At 40.7% G+C, this 14,646-nt stretch overlaps 2 protein-coding genes across 2 annotated transcripts in view; both read right to left on the bottom strand.

Annotated features, from left to right (window-relative positions):
* Window positions 1–1,372: 1,372 nt before the first annotated feature.
* On the bottom strand, window positions 1,373–5,675 carry LOC123980993 (RNA-binding protein 4.1-like). The gene is made up of 4 exons (XM_046065590.1): window positions 5,536–5,675; window positions 4,023–4,452; window positions 2,939–3,702; window positions 1,373–2,737 (listed from the first exon to the last, which is right to left on the bottom strand). The coding sequence occupies exons 2-3, from the start codon at window positions 4,432–4,434 to the stop codon at window positions 2,954–2,956; spliced, it is 1,161 nt and encodes a 386-aa protein (XP_045921546.1). The 5' UTR covers window positions 4,435–4,452; window positions 5,536–5,675; the 3' UTR covers window positions 1,373–2,737; window positions 2,939–2,953.
* A 1,604-nt stretch (window positions 5,676–7,279) lies between these two features.
* Window positions 7,280–14,646, bottom strand: part of map4k2 (mitogen-activated protein kinase kinase kinase kinase 2) — a 44,393-nt gene continuing 37,026 nt past the window's right edge. Inside the window, exons 23-32 of the mRNA XM_046064851.1 lie at window positions 13,232–13,292; window positions 13,029–13,152; window positions 12,767–12,825; window positions 12,542–12,645; window positions 11,697–11,874; window positions 11,538–11,606; window positions 11,356–11,442; window positions 11,208–11,278; window positions 11,046–11,101; window positions 7,280–10,059 (exon numbers count right to left, since the gene is read on the bottom strand). Of these exons, the coding sequence (XP_045920807.1) occupies window positions 9,972–10,059; window positions 11,046–11,101; window positions 11,208–11,278; window positions 11,356–11,442; window positions 11,538–11,606; window positions 11,697–11,874; window positions 12,542–12,645; window positions 12,767–12,825; window positions 13,029–13,152; window positions 13,232–13,292 (897 nt within the window). The 3' untranslated portion in view covers window positions 7,280–9,971. The remainder of the gene's footprint in view (window positions 10,060–11,045; window positions 11,102–11,207; window positions 11,279–11,355; window positions 11,443–11,537; window positions 11,607–11,696; window positions 11,875–12,541; window positions 12,646–12,766; window positions 12,826–13,028; window positions 13,153–13,231; window positions 13,293–14,646) is intronic.

Here is a 14,646-nt window from a genome sequence, read left to right as displayed (position 1 = left end):
GTTGGTACTTCTATAGATTAGGGGGTCTGATGATACATTCTGTCAAACTTCATCTCAATATTTCCAAAAGTTTGGGTCTCCTGCCTTTGCATACACATTAAGGTTAATGACATTCCATTCCTACTCCTTAGGGTTTAATATGGAGTTGGCCCACCCTTTGCAGCTATAACAGCTTCAGCTCTTCTGGGAAGGCTTTCCACAAGGTTGAGTGTGTTCATGTGAATTTGTGACCATTCTTCTAGAAGCACATTTGTGAGGTTGTACAAAAAGACCTGGCTCGCAGTCTCCGCTCTAATTCAATCCAAAGGTGTTTTATTGGGTTGAGTTCAGGACTCCGTACAGGGCAGTCAAGTTCTCCACACCAAACTCGCTCATCTATGTCTTTATGGACCTTGCTTTGTGCACTGGTTCGCAGTCATCTTGGAACAGGAAGGGGCCTTCCCCAAACTGTTTCCACAAAGTTGGGAGCATGAAATTGTCCCAAATGTCTTGGTATGCTGAAGCATTAACAGTTCCTGTCAGTGGAACTAAGGGGCCAAGCCCAACCCCTGAAAAACACCCCACCATGATCCCCCCTTCTCCAACATTACACTTGGCACAATGCAATCAGGCAAGTACCGTTCTCCTGGCAATAGCCAAACCCAGACTCGTCCATCGGATTGCCAGACAGAGAAGTGTGATTCATCACTCCAGAGAACCCGTCTCCACTGCTCTAGTATCCAGTGGCAGCGTGCTTTACACCACTGAATCAGACGCTTTGCTTTGCACTTGGTGATGTAAGGCTTGGATGCAGCTGCTCAACCATGGAAACCCATTCCATGAAGCTCTCTACGCACTGTTCTTGAGCTAATCTGAAGGCCACACAACGTTTGGAGGTCTTTAGCTGTTGACTCTGCAGAAAGTTGGTGACGACTGCGCACTGTGCTCAGCATGCACTGACCCTGCTCACTGATTTTATGTGGCCTACCACTGCGTGACTGAGTTTCTGTTGTTCCCAATTGCTTCCACTTCGTATAATTGTATAATCATCTATCACAGTACCAAGCTTGACTTCACTGAGCTCCTGAGAGCGACCCGTTCTTTCACAAATGTTTGTAGAACCCGGTCTACATGCCTAGGTGTTGATTTTATACACCTGAATTTGATGATTCTGAGGCGTGTCTTAAAACCTTTGGCAATATAGTGTACATAACCGACATTATTTAAAAAAATATCTAGTGAAATTAGATTTTATCCATATTGCTCACTTCTAATAGACAGTCTTGGAAAAAACATTACAGGTGACAGAGTTTAATGCCCTTAAAATTCCCATAATCCTCATGCTCAAGTTTTCCATTGCACCTTCAACCAATGTCAAACCAATACAAAGAACTGAATGTCACCAAAATAAGTTTGGCTTTATTAAAAAATCATATTCATTTTAGATTTTTTATGTATGCTGGTACTTTTACAGCTAGTATGAAAAATACAAACTTCAAATCCACCAATATGCAAAACAAAGGCACCTTCAACAAAACACAAGTACCTCACGACTTACACAGCCCAAGCCCTGAGTCCTGCCTCACATTTTCTGCTTATGCCGTTATATGGATATAATGAACGTCCATCCCTGACTAAAATTCAAGACATGATGGGTTCTGTTGTCAGCTGCGGGGGAAAGCGTGCAACATTGTCAGAGGGAAGAATACACGTCACAATGTTACTTAGTTGCATAGTGCATGTCAGCCAACATTCTTGTTAAGTGTCACTCAACGACACTTTTATTTCAAGACTTTGGACTTAAGATCTGTAGACATCTCATTAAGTGTTGTAAAATTTGCCAATTTTAACTTTTGTAGACACATTCAAATTAGAAAGATTGAGATTGGAATGTTTGAGATTGTCTTTCCTTAGATTCTACCTCAAAGTGTGAATCTGTATGCTGACTGTCAGTCAGCTAGGTCAGTTTCATGGATATAGATTAATTTCTCTATTGTCTTCTTCAGTGTGAGTTTATTCACGCGCCACAGAGGTCAAAGAGCCTGCAGGTTTTCTTTCCCACCCAACCCTGTGTTTCTCTACCTTTCAAGTATGAAAGAAAGAACCTTTCTCAGTGTAAACTACTTGCTTTAAATGTCATTAAATATTCCTGATGAGTCATGGACCTCTGCAGCATATTGTTGGGCACCAATGATAATTTTTGATAAAAAAAAAAAAAAACATGTCCACATCCCTATAAGTATCTCTGATCATGTCAGACGTGTGTCTAAGAGTAAAATACAATTCTTCTGCATTACTAGCAACTCATACATCATGGGTTAACGCTCATCCCATTCAAAAAGGAAGATAAATGTTCATATATTGATAAAACAAGAACACTTCCTCTAAATTACATAAACAGAAGCCAAACATTTTCTGAATATAACAATTTGCTTCATGTGAGGAAGAAAAACAGGTAAAAAAGACGAGGCTAAAAACTGAACAGAAAACCTGCAGAGCAAGTAAGCAAATTATTGTTTTATACATCATAAGTGTCAAACTGTGTAGTTTGCAAATCATCCTTATTGAAAACAGGTTATGTGAATGGAACTGAAAGGACAATTCATCTGCAGGCTACTGGCATCTCAGATGCCTGGAAGATGCCAACACAATTTCCAGTCTTAATTTCAGCATCTCATATGCTTTGCCGTACGTCACACCGACAGATGGAATCGTGTAGTTTGAAGCAAAGGTTAACTCCTGCAGTTCACAAACAGACCTAGGAAAAGAGCAAAAGCATTCCCTTTTCAGAAACAGGGTTTAAGCTTCCATTATCCGCAACACAGCTTCAAAGTATTCAGTACCGTAAAAAAATCTGTTACAACGGATTTCGAGATCCCAGTGCCCACTGACCAGTAGCGTTTTACAGTAAAATCTCGCACTGTTCAAATGTCGTACTTTGTTTACTGTTGTTGCTCACCTTGGCACCATGGCTTTAGTAAGGCGCATAGCGTGGCGCATAATGATCCTTGGGTCGTGACACAGCATAGGAGCTCCTGGAAGCTGATACCGGTGACAGCCGTGTTCGCTCATAGGCGTAGCCTGCTGAGGAGACTGGTACTCGTCTGATCGGGCTGCGGTCTCGTGCATAGTATGCAGCAGCTGCTGCGGCTGATGAAGATGGAGGCAGTGGACGACGGTCATATGGATCTACACTGGACGAGACCTTTGAGAGGGAGGAAGGGGGAGGTGGGGGAGGGGGGATATAGGACATGCGACGATCCTCGAAATAACTTGAGCCATAAGGGCGAGCTCTGTACTTCTCATAATAGTCAACACTACTATAGAGACGTTCCTGATCATAAGCTGATGGCCTCTCAGCATAGGAGCCTGCTGCTCTGCTGCCGTACCTATCCCCCAGCTCAGAGCTGTAGCTGCTAAGCCTACGTGGGGGAGGCGGCAACCCACCTACGTAACTAGCCCGACTATACGCAGAGCCTCCCATGTAATCAGCTGGTGGAGGTGAGGCCATCCCGTAGCCGCCCCTGCCATAACCTGGGGGCCCGCGTGGAAGGTCCCGGCCGCTGCGACCTCTTGTGCCGTCACCGTGGCTACCGTTCCGACTGACAGGACAGTCTTTCGACCAGTGACCATGTTTCCCACAGACATAGCAGCCGGTATGATCTCCCATTCCTGGGGCAGTGCGAAGCCGACTGGTGGACAGCTGTACGCTCATCAGCTTGCCTTGTAAGGAGAGAGAAGACACGCATGAGACCGTAGGGATCTGACACGAAAAGGTTCTTATCGACTATAAAACACGTTCAATGCATTTGACCGGCAACCTCTGAGCCAAGCGAAATAACTTGCCGCGCCAGGTGCAAGTGATTTTATGCCAGAGAAATAGCCAAACCTACAAGTGATTACTTTCAGTCCACCTTGTCAACTAATGTGGAAAAATATCAGTTAGTGGATTTTACTTGTCACGAGAGCTTTATGGCGGCAGAACAGAATCCAAATTGGTATCTATAAACAGCAAACTAGCTCTATCCTGCCCAAGAGTTCACCTTTGAAGGCTGTGTTGTCCAGCTTATCGATTGCATCCATGGCATCCTCCATTCGCTCCATGTGAACAAAGGCGTAGTCCTTCACTATGTCACACTCAACTACCGGGCCAAAGTCTTCAAACTTGGCCCGCAGAACATCACTGGTGACCCCCTCCCCAAGGTTGCTGACGTGTAGCTTGGTGGTGGACTTGGGCCTCCCTTTGCTTATCTCCACATTGATGCGCCAACCATTCAATTCGTACTGGTGGAGGTTCTGAATGGCCTCCTCCGCTTCAGACATGCTGTTCATGTGTACAAAACCATAGTTTTTGACAATGTCACATTCTGAGACCTTGCCATACTTCTCGAAGAGTTCACGCAGCTCCTCAGGTGTGGTATTGCAGGCAAGGTTGCCAATAAAAATTTTCACCATGATGGAGTTCTGTGTATCCTAGAAGATTCAGAAAAAGATGTCAATTACTACTGTATAACCACAACCAATATTTGACGATCACTGTAAGGATGGGAGAGTCATCCCCACCGCGATGCAAATAATAAATACACTCAGATGCAAGTTTATTAGGTACACCTAGCTAAATCTAATGCGGTCTAATAAAACAGTTAACCTGCTATAAATCCTCCCTTCATGAAATTTGTGTCAGTGTTTTACAGAGGCATTGATTAAACTGCATGCTCATTTTGGAGGTTGTAATTTGTGGTGCTGCTGAACAGTACTGCATTACACAGGTTTTGTAATTGGCCGAACCTCATTGATATGAATGGAGTGGACAAAATAACAGAAACTCCTGCCAGTATGACGCAATACAACTCAACAGAGCAGAACCACAAACTGCAGCCTCCAGTTTTAACTAAAATGCTAACCTTCATGAAGCAGGACTGTTGCGTTACACTGCATTAGCCCTGCGGGCACACCTTGCAGCTTCAGGCTAAATACGGCCTATCAGTAGATACATAACATTGTTGACTAGCTCTGCAAGTTCACATGTTTACATATGATACGTATTTAGGACAATTTTCTCTCCAAAAATGTTGTTAAACAAAAGTGTTTAAACAACATACGTTAGTTTGAGTGTCTACTTTAGATCACCTTCTCGCGAGTGCTAACGTAGGTGGGTAAACATGAGACAGATAAGCCTAATGTCAGCTAACAAGTCGTACTAGCTACGTATCTTGCTAACACTAAAGTTATTAGCTGGTCTTCTCAGTGTATTACTTTATATTACAGGCTAACTAGCCTGATGAGCCAGTCTTAACAGCTCGCTCGTTATTTATATAAGCCAGTTAATAGTGTAATTATATTGCTTCCGTCCATATTTCGGGCTAATGGCGTTCTAATGTTTGGCTGATCAAGGCGTAACGTTATGGATTCAGGAAGCTAATATATCGGCTAGCTAAAGACGTTGTAGCTGATGTTCTTTCAGAGAACATTTAGACCCACCTACAGTGACAGTTACACATCACCGACGTAAAATGTTTTTCACCTCAGGTTTTAACCTTAAACTCTCTAACCCACCTATAAAACGATGTAGGCCTCGACACCAATGAATGAAAAGCGAAATGGCGATGCTGCTACCGTTTCTTCTATTTCCTTTTCCTGCTTCATTATTTCTTCTTCGTCTTTGAGTTTTAATGGCAAACCAGCTCATAGGCGCGTACCCGCAACCTACTGGCCTGGAATATGGAGCAATAACAAATGTCACGTGGTGGGGACATAATGGCTCACATTAGGGGCGTTATGATACATTTTGGGTAACGAGACATGACGATGCATGGGAACAAGACAAAAAGATTTTTAACACTATTTTGAAGAAATATGAAATGCTGAAATATATAAGTGAGAGGTCTGGGGGCCCTCCCACAGAAAACTGGAGCATTAAACACTTAATTTCCTCCATTCTGGAGACATATTCTGCAGCAATTTACAGTGGAAATGTCTTTATTTATATAAAGGGAAACGAAAAATTCAGGTAGCAGGGGACAATTCATAAATATAAAAATATAACAGAATACTGTATAATGCAGCTGCTTGTTTTTTTTATACCTAAGTTACTTTTTTGGACAATGCACGTTTGTTTCTTCTATATTTAAATTGCATTGCATGTTTTCTTATGGTGCAAATGAACCTTGCTCAAAGCATTTTCATTTGTTAGTTAACATTTCTTGGTGCAAGCTGTTTTTCAGAGTATTTTTAACAAATTCTTTCAAAAAGTAATGGGGACATGTCCCCAGCGTCCCCAGTGTAAATGACACCTATGAATATTGATCTGAAAAGTAACTACTAACTATAGCTTTGAAATAAATTTAGATGAGTAAAAATTACAACATCTCCCTATAAAATGTAGTGAACTAAAGTAGCATAAAATATAGTTCAACTACCTCAAAAGAGAACTTAAGTACAGTATTTGAATATGTGTACTTCTTCATCATACCTGCTGCAATCTATCAGTACATGTTTGACAGTTTCTGGTTTACTATAGTGTGTGCACTGTCTAGTAGTATGGAGTATATATCTTTGGTTATAAGTCCAAATAGAAAATAAATAATTTGTTATTATTATGTAGTTGTAAAATTATTTTGCAACAGCACTAGGAATAATCAGGCCATAATTAAAATTAAACAGCACAAAGAAATTGAAAAACCTCATTTAAAATGTAAAATGATCATTTGAATATGTAAAGTAAGAATGACATAAGAATAAATGCAAAAGCTAAATGAACATGTTCAAACTGAAAGCTTAAATTATAAAGATGAAACTGAATATTGCAATGGAAATAAGAAACAGTAAACATTAAATATAGGACTTAAAATGGTTAATGGAAAAGCTTAAAGGGGCTATATATAGTGTTTTAATGAAATCACTTATTAATAAATCCAATTTTTACTTCTTTTTTGTCAATGGGCTCTAACCTCACTTAGAAATGAAGCACACGCCTGTTTTCTCTGTTGCTTGGAACAGCCACTATTCTGCTTTTAATGTAAAGGCACCGGGTCGGTATGTAGCCCAGTGCGCGCTTCCAAGTCTCTCTCCAACTACAGTGACAACACTGCAGCTAACAACATGCAGTCCACTAACACCACAAAACCACCAGCCCCCATCAAAACACAGACTCCAACACAAACTCCATGTAAGGATAAAAACAACAATAAAGTTTTATGTGCTGAAACCTATCCTTTCCGTATTCCATGTAATAAACTCTTTAGGGCTGTCAAAGCATACAGTCAAAAAACAAAAAATATCACATCGTAAGATACTGTTCTTTCAGTTCAGAAATGAAAAATAAAGTTTATTTTGGTTTATTGTATGTCACATGTACAATAACTTTTTTATTAAGGATCATCAGTATCAGTTTCCCCAGTTAAGATGACCAAACATATGTAAACTGCTATGACCGTTTCTGACATCTTGTGAATCTATGATGACAAAGATTTCTATTTCGCATTTTACAACGCCTCCATAATGTAAGAGCATACTTTATTATTATATACAAGTTATACACAAGCACAATAAAAAAATCTTAGCCATAACCATATGCATATTATGTCATTCAAGTATCTCTCAGGGAAAGGTGAGTGCTTTTATAGTCCCCTTTCCATAAATACCATAAATAGCATTACACACAACACTCTAATGTAGTGGAATTTACATTTTAGTCAAAGAAGAAGGCTACATCTTAACTGCATTCAGTTTCTATGGCACCTCATGTAATCAAATGTAGCCTATGTATAAGTTCAGTTAAAGCTGTGTTTGGCACCAATGGGTAACTGCCTGCAATGGAAGGACCCTTTATATTCTGAAAAATTTCTCAGTTCTGAAGCTCTCTTAACACGGTCACACATAATGTAAATTCACATTCACAATCTTTAAAATACATTTGTGATTTTCAGAATTACATGGTGTTGGGTAAGTATACATTTGATGAGCCAACTTGGTTACAATGGAGTCATAGGAGTGGCATAAAAAAGAATAAATACGTAAATAAAAGAATGTGGAAATTGAAAGACAAATAATAATAATAATAATAATAATAATAATAATAATAATAATAATAAAGAATAATAATATATTTTTGCATATAAATTATACATTTTTAAATTATTTTTAGATAATGTCATTATTTCCTTATTCTTTTCCCTATTGCGTTTGCCAAGATGTCAGTCAACTGTGTGCCTGTGTCCGTATTCAACTCCTGCATGTTGCTACCAATTTGTACATTTGGTCTCATCGTGAAATTGTGAATCCTACTATGGCGAAAGCATGACCTGCCCTACTTTGTCTCCGACTGGCTTAGCCTGACGATGGCGTTTCTCACGCAGCCCTCGCTGACAGAACAGGAATTTTTTCTCGTCTTCGGCAAATAAGCTTGAAATTGTTAAGACCTAATCATTTCTTTTAATTCCAGTCAATTTGTTCACTGTAGCAATTATGGCACTCCTATGATTCACACTGTTGGTAACATTAAAGTTGACAATCACTGACATGTGGTTTCATAGGAAACAGTATAGAGCCGAAGCCCTGTCCGCTTTTTAAACTAGCCTCAACCAGATAATGTATCGTCTAAAAGTAGGTTTCTTTCATCTGTCTTCATACAACATACAGTATCAACCATCAGATGTGAATTTCTAAATGTTCATTATGAGTGGTAATGTTATATTACACGTCGACTACAGCTGCTGTCCTCCCTACAACTTTACATAGCCACCTTTCAAGTCCATAGCGGTGAATGTTTCTTATTCAAAACAAACAAGTATTCCTTTAACCGATACACTAAACGGTGGAAGTAATTAAACTCACTTAGAAGTCCTTTGGCTTGGTGACATATGCCACATTCAGGTCACGTAGGATGGATGGTAGAGATGAGAAGGAGTACCAGCTTAGGAGTGTTCACGTCATTAGACAACTCAGGATGGTTATGATTGCAGAGTTGGTGGTGTGAGGCCTAAAAATACTGTGCATTGACAATATAGCACTATCCATTGAATTTGGGTTTAACAACAACCTTTGGCTTCCGTACCATAAGGTGGCAACATGGAAATTTTCTGAGCTTTTACAAAAATCTTAGTTTAACAGTCGTAATCATAACTTGGATGTTGACATGAACAGATGAACACATTTACAAGCTCTAACATGACGTGAACACAGCATTACTGTGTGGAGAAATGATGCAAATTTACCCAAAACAGGCAAAGCCTCTGGCTGATTGGTGACACTAAAGTCAAACTGTCTCTAACCGAAGTTCCACCAGAGGTCAATACATGCTGGCTCTAAAATGGTGTCAGACTTTACTGAAATCACTGAAAAAAGTCTGAGAATTGTTAATTGTAAGGGGATATTAAGGTTTGATTGACAGGAGTCTCAGCTCATCACACTCAGTTGTGGTGTTTGCAGCTTGCTCCTCCCTCCTTGGTTCCTCCCAGTTGTCATCACATTTGAGCAAATGTTGTGGTTCCAGTAACACACAAAGACGTCAGCAAACAGTAAACCCAAATAAAAGCTTCAAAATGTCAGTTCAGAAACGTATGTGTAATGTCACAAAAGTTATATTCGTGTTTATCTACAGTCTACAGTCCATACAGACAACAGTAGATCTATGGCATCTAAATGAACAGGGATGGAACTGTTTTCCCTGCTGCAGTCACACTGTGATTTAGGCTGCTAACATGAATTGTTTTTACAGGAAAATCTTGACTTTTACAACTTTAATTAGAAAACCCAAGAGAGAAACTTACTTAGCAAGTTGACAAGTCTCTTATACATGTGTTCCACAACAACTTACAGTTTGAGTCTGGACAGGCAACTGAATTCCACACTGACATTTGTCATACACAGCAGAGAGTTGGCGCTGGTGTCTGCTACAGCTTGAGTCAATGGGGACAATGTTTCCAACATAGGGTTATAGAACAGATCTGCGTTTCTCTTCAGCACTTTTGAAGAGGCTGATCCAGTGCCTCTCAGTAACTGCTTTCATGTCCAGTCAGGATGTACAGGTTGCTCAGTGCGGAGGGGTCATCTGTGGGTGTGCTCTGAAGGATGATGTCTCTGAAAAAAGTCCAGAAGGAGCAGGGTGGGTCTAACAGCTCATCCAGGGTGCATGAATCAAACAACCAAAGAAATAGAGAGCTGGCTCAACGCTTATGATTATTTTGGTGGCTAATGTTAGCTAATGCCAGCAATTTGGCATTGGCGCTGTGTAACTGACAACTAGCATGCTAGTTGTATGCTTATGACTTCTTTGTATTTGTGTTAGGCCACAGTGGCCGCCCCTGATGCCCCTTTTTCACCGCATGGTACCAGCTCGACTCGTCTCGCTCTGCTCACCTTTTTTGGGTTTTCCATCGGGGAAAAGTTGTACCTATACCTGCTACATTGTATTCTTTTTTTTTTTGTAACAACTCTGTCTAGGTTCCAAGCGAGCTGAGTTGAGGCGATACTAAAATGTGATGTGAAAACACAGCAGACCACTGATTGGTCAGAGAGAATCATCGCTATTACTGTAATTGCTGCATCACTAAATCCACTTCTGAGAAGCTTATAGCTTATAGTAAAATAAAAAATCAGCCTACTATCAGCTTAAGAACATATCAAAAATCAAATACGTTCCGTTCCAGCAGGATTTAGAAATGTTTTTATCATCAGCGGGATCAACCACTGTAATGCTGTCTTTGCAGGTCTCTCTAAAAAATGGATCAGACAGTGGCAGCTGATTCAGAACTCTGCTGCTAGAGTCTTCACAAAGACCAGGAGAGTGCATCACATTGCTCCTGTTCTCTGATATAATGGCTTTCTGTTTGTCAAATAACTTACTTTTAAATACTACTTTTGGTTTTTAAGGCACTGAAAAGTTTAGGGAAAAATCCATTTCTAACCACTGCCTTTTAAATTTGGGACTATTTATTCATATCTGGCCTGCACTGTAATTTTTATTCTCATGTTTTACTACTACAAGTACCACAGCTATTAGCACAATTTTTTCCACAAGCGAATGACATTGATATTGTCAGATTAGTGTTGTCAGATTAACGTACCTGTTTGTTCCCAAAACTCTGAATACTCGACTCTCATCTGTAATTTCTTGCGTTATCTGCAGATAAAGATGAAATTTATTTTTTCATAGACAGTGCAAATATGAATTTGACTATATCAAACACATGACATCAGCTCAATACCAGCCTGTCAAAGCTAATTACCTCATTTGAATGAAAGCTCCTCCCTTTAAGGCCATGCTTCCAGAACGCCAGCACACTATCCTGTAGGCAGACTGTCAAAACATGTCATGTCACCCAACTGTCAGTAGGAACACCAAGTCGCATTCATTTTTCACACGATTGTTTCTACCTAGAGTTTCAATGGGGAAGTCAAAGACCATTTCAGCAGCCAGCTCTTTGGACGGTAGCCCTCGGAGGTTCACAGTCTTGACAGTTTCTGTTCAATGAGCATCAAGATTGAGATATTTTGAATCAGTATGAAAGATTGCTGGAGGATTTATGTGTTTATGTGTTGAGCTTGAAGTGACTTACTTTCCAATGCGATGAGAACAGTGTCTCTGTCCAGTTGGGTTATCTGTACTGCCATGAGTGCTCCACTATCTGCAGACGCACAGACAAAGAGAATTAAGTTTAAGCTTTAAGCTGAGCTCTATAAGCAGGTAGTGGAAAAAACACAGCTGTCCATCCTACCTGGTGCTGAAATAGGCGTGCTGTTCAGCTCAATAATATCAAACTTGAGCTGTTGGCTGTTTGGGCCTTTCCCATTACTACAGTCTCTCACTCCGACGCACAGCTGGGGAAACTCATCTGTCACCAACACCAGCAGCTCAAATACAGGCAGAGTGTCTGGTAGCCTAATCGCTATGTGCTTCAAGTCAAACACATGACAACACAAAGAGGAAGAGTCAGGTTACATCACACTAACAATGCGACTGATCAAATTTAACCATAGCTGATTTTAAAGAAGAGGTCATATTATGCTAATTTTCAGATTCATAATTTTGCAGCACCTCTTTTCAACCTGTGTGGTGACCGCTCCATTTTAGCAACCGAGTGAAGCATCTCACTTCTATTAGATCTTTGTTGGGAGTTGCACATGCACAGTACCTAGGTAAGGTCTACTAGCCAATCAAAAGCAAAGTAAGGCATACAAGGTAGTGTGACCCAAAACAAAGCCGCTTCTGCCGGTAACCGTGGCCAAACACAAGCAGAGCAACATCTTGTCACTGTGGGTGCTGCAGCTCAGTGTGTTTCTCCTCCACTGTTTTTGAGGGTGTGCCTGACTAGCCGCTAGGCGAGCATGATGCAGATAGGTTACGGAATCAAAGCCTGGACTACAAACAAGCTGTTTTTAGGCACCTCAGAGCAGAATTTTCTGTGGGAGATGGGAACTCCCTTTGGGGTGGACTTTGGGCTTTTTCACTTTGCAAACCTGTTACATGCACAAAAAAGGTATCACAATAAAGGGAAGGGGAAAAGCAGAACCAGACCCACTATCGGTTGAAGCGTGTAAAGCGTAACATGTCTGTACAAACCTTTAGATGCATGAACTTCTGCAGAGGCTCATACCACAACAGTAGCACCAGGCCCGATGGAACTGCCCCACATAGAAATGTACTGTCTGTGTATGGGTTTCTTGCTGAGAGAGAGAAGAAAGGTAGAGATAATGTTGTTGTTATTACTGAATAATCATACAGAGCATGTAGAGGAAATCAGAATCAGAAATACTTTATTGATCCCCTAAATTCTGCATCACTTACCTACACTACATCTCCTGCAGCCTTTAGTGTCGGGAATCTTCACAGATATGGCATACCTTCTGTGGATTGAGACAGAATAGTCTTACACCTTTTTCACAGTGTCAACAAACAACATAGCTGTCACCTAAAGCTGTAGATTTAAAAATGTCTTACTTTGGTGCCATCCTGTGGAAGTATCAAGAACAACACTATTACAACTACTGCACCTACAGATTTACCTTGACACGACTAACAACCTACTACAACTGATGTCCTGTCCTACCTGGGGTTGATCCTCTCAGTGAAGCGGTTGGTGCTGAGGGAGAGACTGCTGTGTTTCTTCTGGACATTTCCTCGCGGTTCAAACAAAGCCGTCAGACTGTGGGAGTAAAGCTGGGAAGACTTCCCTGCAGGATGGATACTTTCTTAGTGCAGAACACATACAGCACTCTGTGTGACAAAGCCGACCTTTGAAGAATTTGTTACCTGATACAGACATCAGCACGTTGTTCATAACATACAGCCACGTACATCGCTGAGGGAGCAGCTGTGGGAAGAACGAAGAGACAATGTTTACCATGTCCTGGACCTGTAGTATACTCTAAACACATTGCACACCTCGACTGCCTTGAAATATCAGAAGAATCAGAAGGAGCTTTACTGCCAAGTAGTGTTTTACACATAGGAGGAATTTGCTGTGGTGATAAGGTGCTACACGTAGACAAGCATACAGTCAACATAAATAAATGTAGAAATATATAAATATGGAATGGAAGAACAACGTTGCAGATATATACATGTGCATTATTCTGGGTCTGTGCCGTGCAGAAGTAACGCAACGGAAGAGAATATTGTGTACATATAAATATATAAATTGACAACATAAAAATATACAACAACAAAGACCATCATGACGGTCATTTCTTCAAGCTCTTCTTGGGGGATCTCAATGCATTCCTAGGCCAGATGGGATATGTAGTCTCTCTGTGTGTTCTGGGTCTGAACTGGGGTTTCTTCCCATTTGCTTGGGATACCTCTGCAAGGAAGTATTCAGGAGGCATCCTGATCAGGGACCTGAACCACCTCAATTCCTTTCAGTGAGAAGGAATAGTGAACTCATTGCAGATTTCTAACCTCATCGCCCTGTCTATACGTAAAGGAGAGCAGTGAAGAAAACTCATTTCTGACGCTTGTATCCCTCATCTCATTCTTTTCTAATCATGACCACAGGTGAGAATCAACTACTTGCCCCAGAAGTCTACGATATTGAAACAAGGTTTAAGTTTCAATAGCCTGTTCAAAGACCGTTGCTCAAGGAGAGACGCAATTCTGCCCTTTCTGGTAGGTATAATATTAAAGTGTTATTATTTTACACACTGCTGGCCGCCAGCACACGGTATCAAGCATATTATCATATAAGTTCAAGTAACCAAAGTCAGTCTCCTGACGCTGGACAGTTTTTAGTAGCTGCACAACAAACAGCAACGTGCAAATAGATATAAATAAATAGTTCGAATAATTCTAGCCTTTGATGTATGTTGCTTAGCAACCGTCATGCACTATGGAGCCTACCAGTGTAACACCAAAATCTATGACCTATCAGATTCTGTGACTACACCCAAATGACAATGTTTTCCTAACCATAACCAAGTACGTCAATGAAGCCTTTGGCGCTTAACTTGCCATTTGGGTCACAGACTCTGATAGGTCACACATTTTGGTGTCACACCGGCCCGAACAATGCCCCTTAACTGTGATATAATAAGCGTATATTATGGCCTGTCGTGAGCTATTGCTTAAATAGACGCTGTTCCAATCCATTTGTTTATCTCATGCTTTATTTTAGCCTCACTCACAAACAAAACCCTGAGAAGCTTGAACTTGGGGAAGCAGCTTGCTCC

The sequence above is a fragment of the Micropterus dolomieu genome, linkage group LG12, assembly GCF_021292245.1.
Source record: "Micropterus dolomieu isolate WLL.071019.BEF.003 ecotype Adirondacks linkage group LG12, ASM2129224v1, whole genome shotgun sequence".
NCBI lineage: Eukaryota > Metazoa > Chordata > Actinopteri > Centrarchiformes > Centrarchidae > Micropterus > Micropterus dolomieu.
This window is presented reverse-complemented; position numbering and strand designations above follow the sequence as displayed.

What these genes read in the sequence shown, in the direction of transcription:
- LOC123980993 (XM_046065590.1), bottom strand. Translation starts at nt 4,434, where the DNA reads ATGGTGAAAATTTTTATTGGCAACCTTGCCTGCAATACCACACCTGAG. An exon ending in GGACAACACAGCCTTCAAAG is followed by an intron (nt 3,703 to 4,022) that starts GTGAACTCTTGG and finishes TCTCCTTACAAG; the next exon opens with GCAAGCTGATGAGCGTACAG.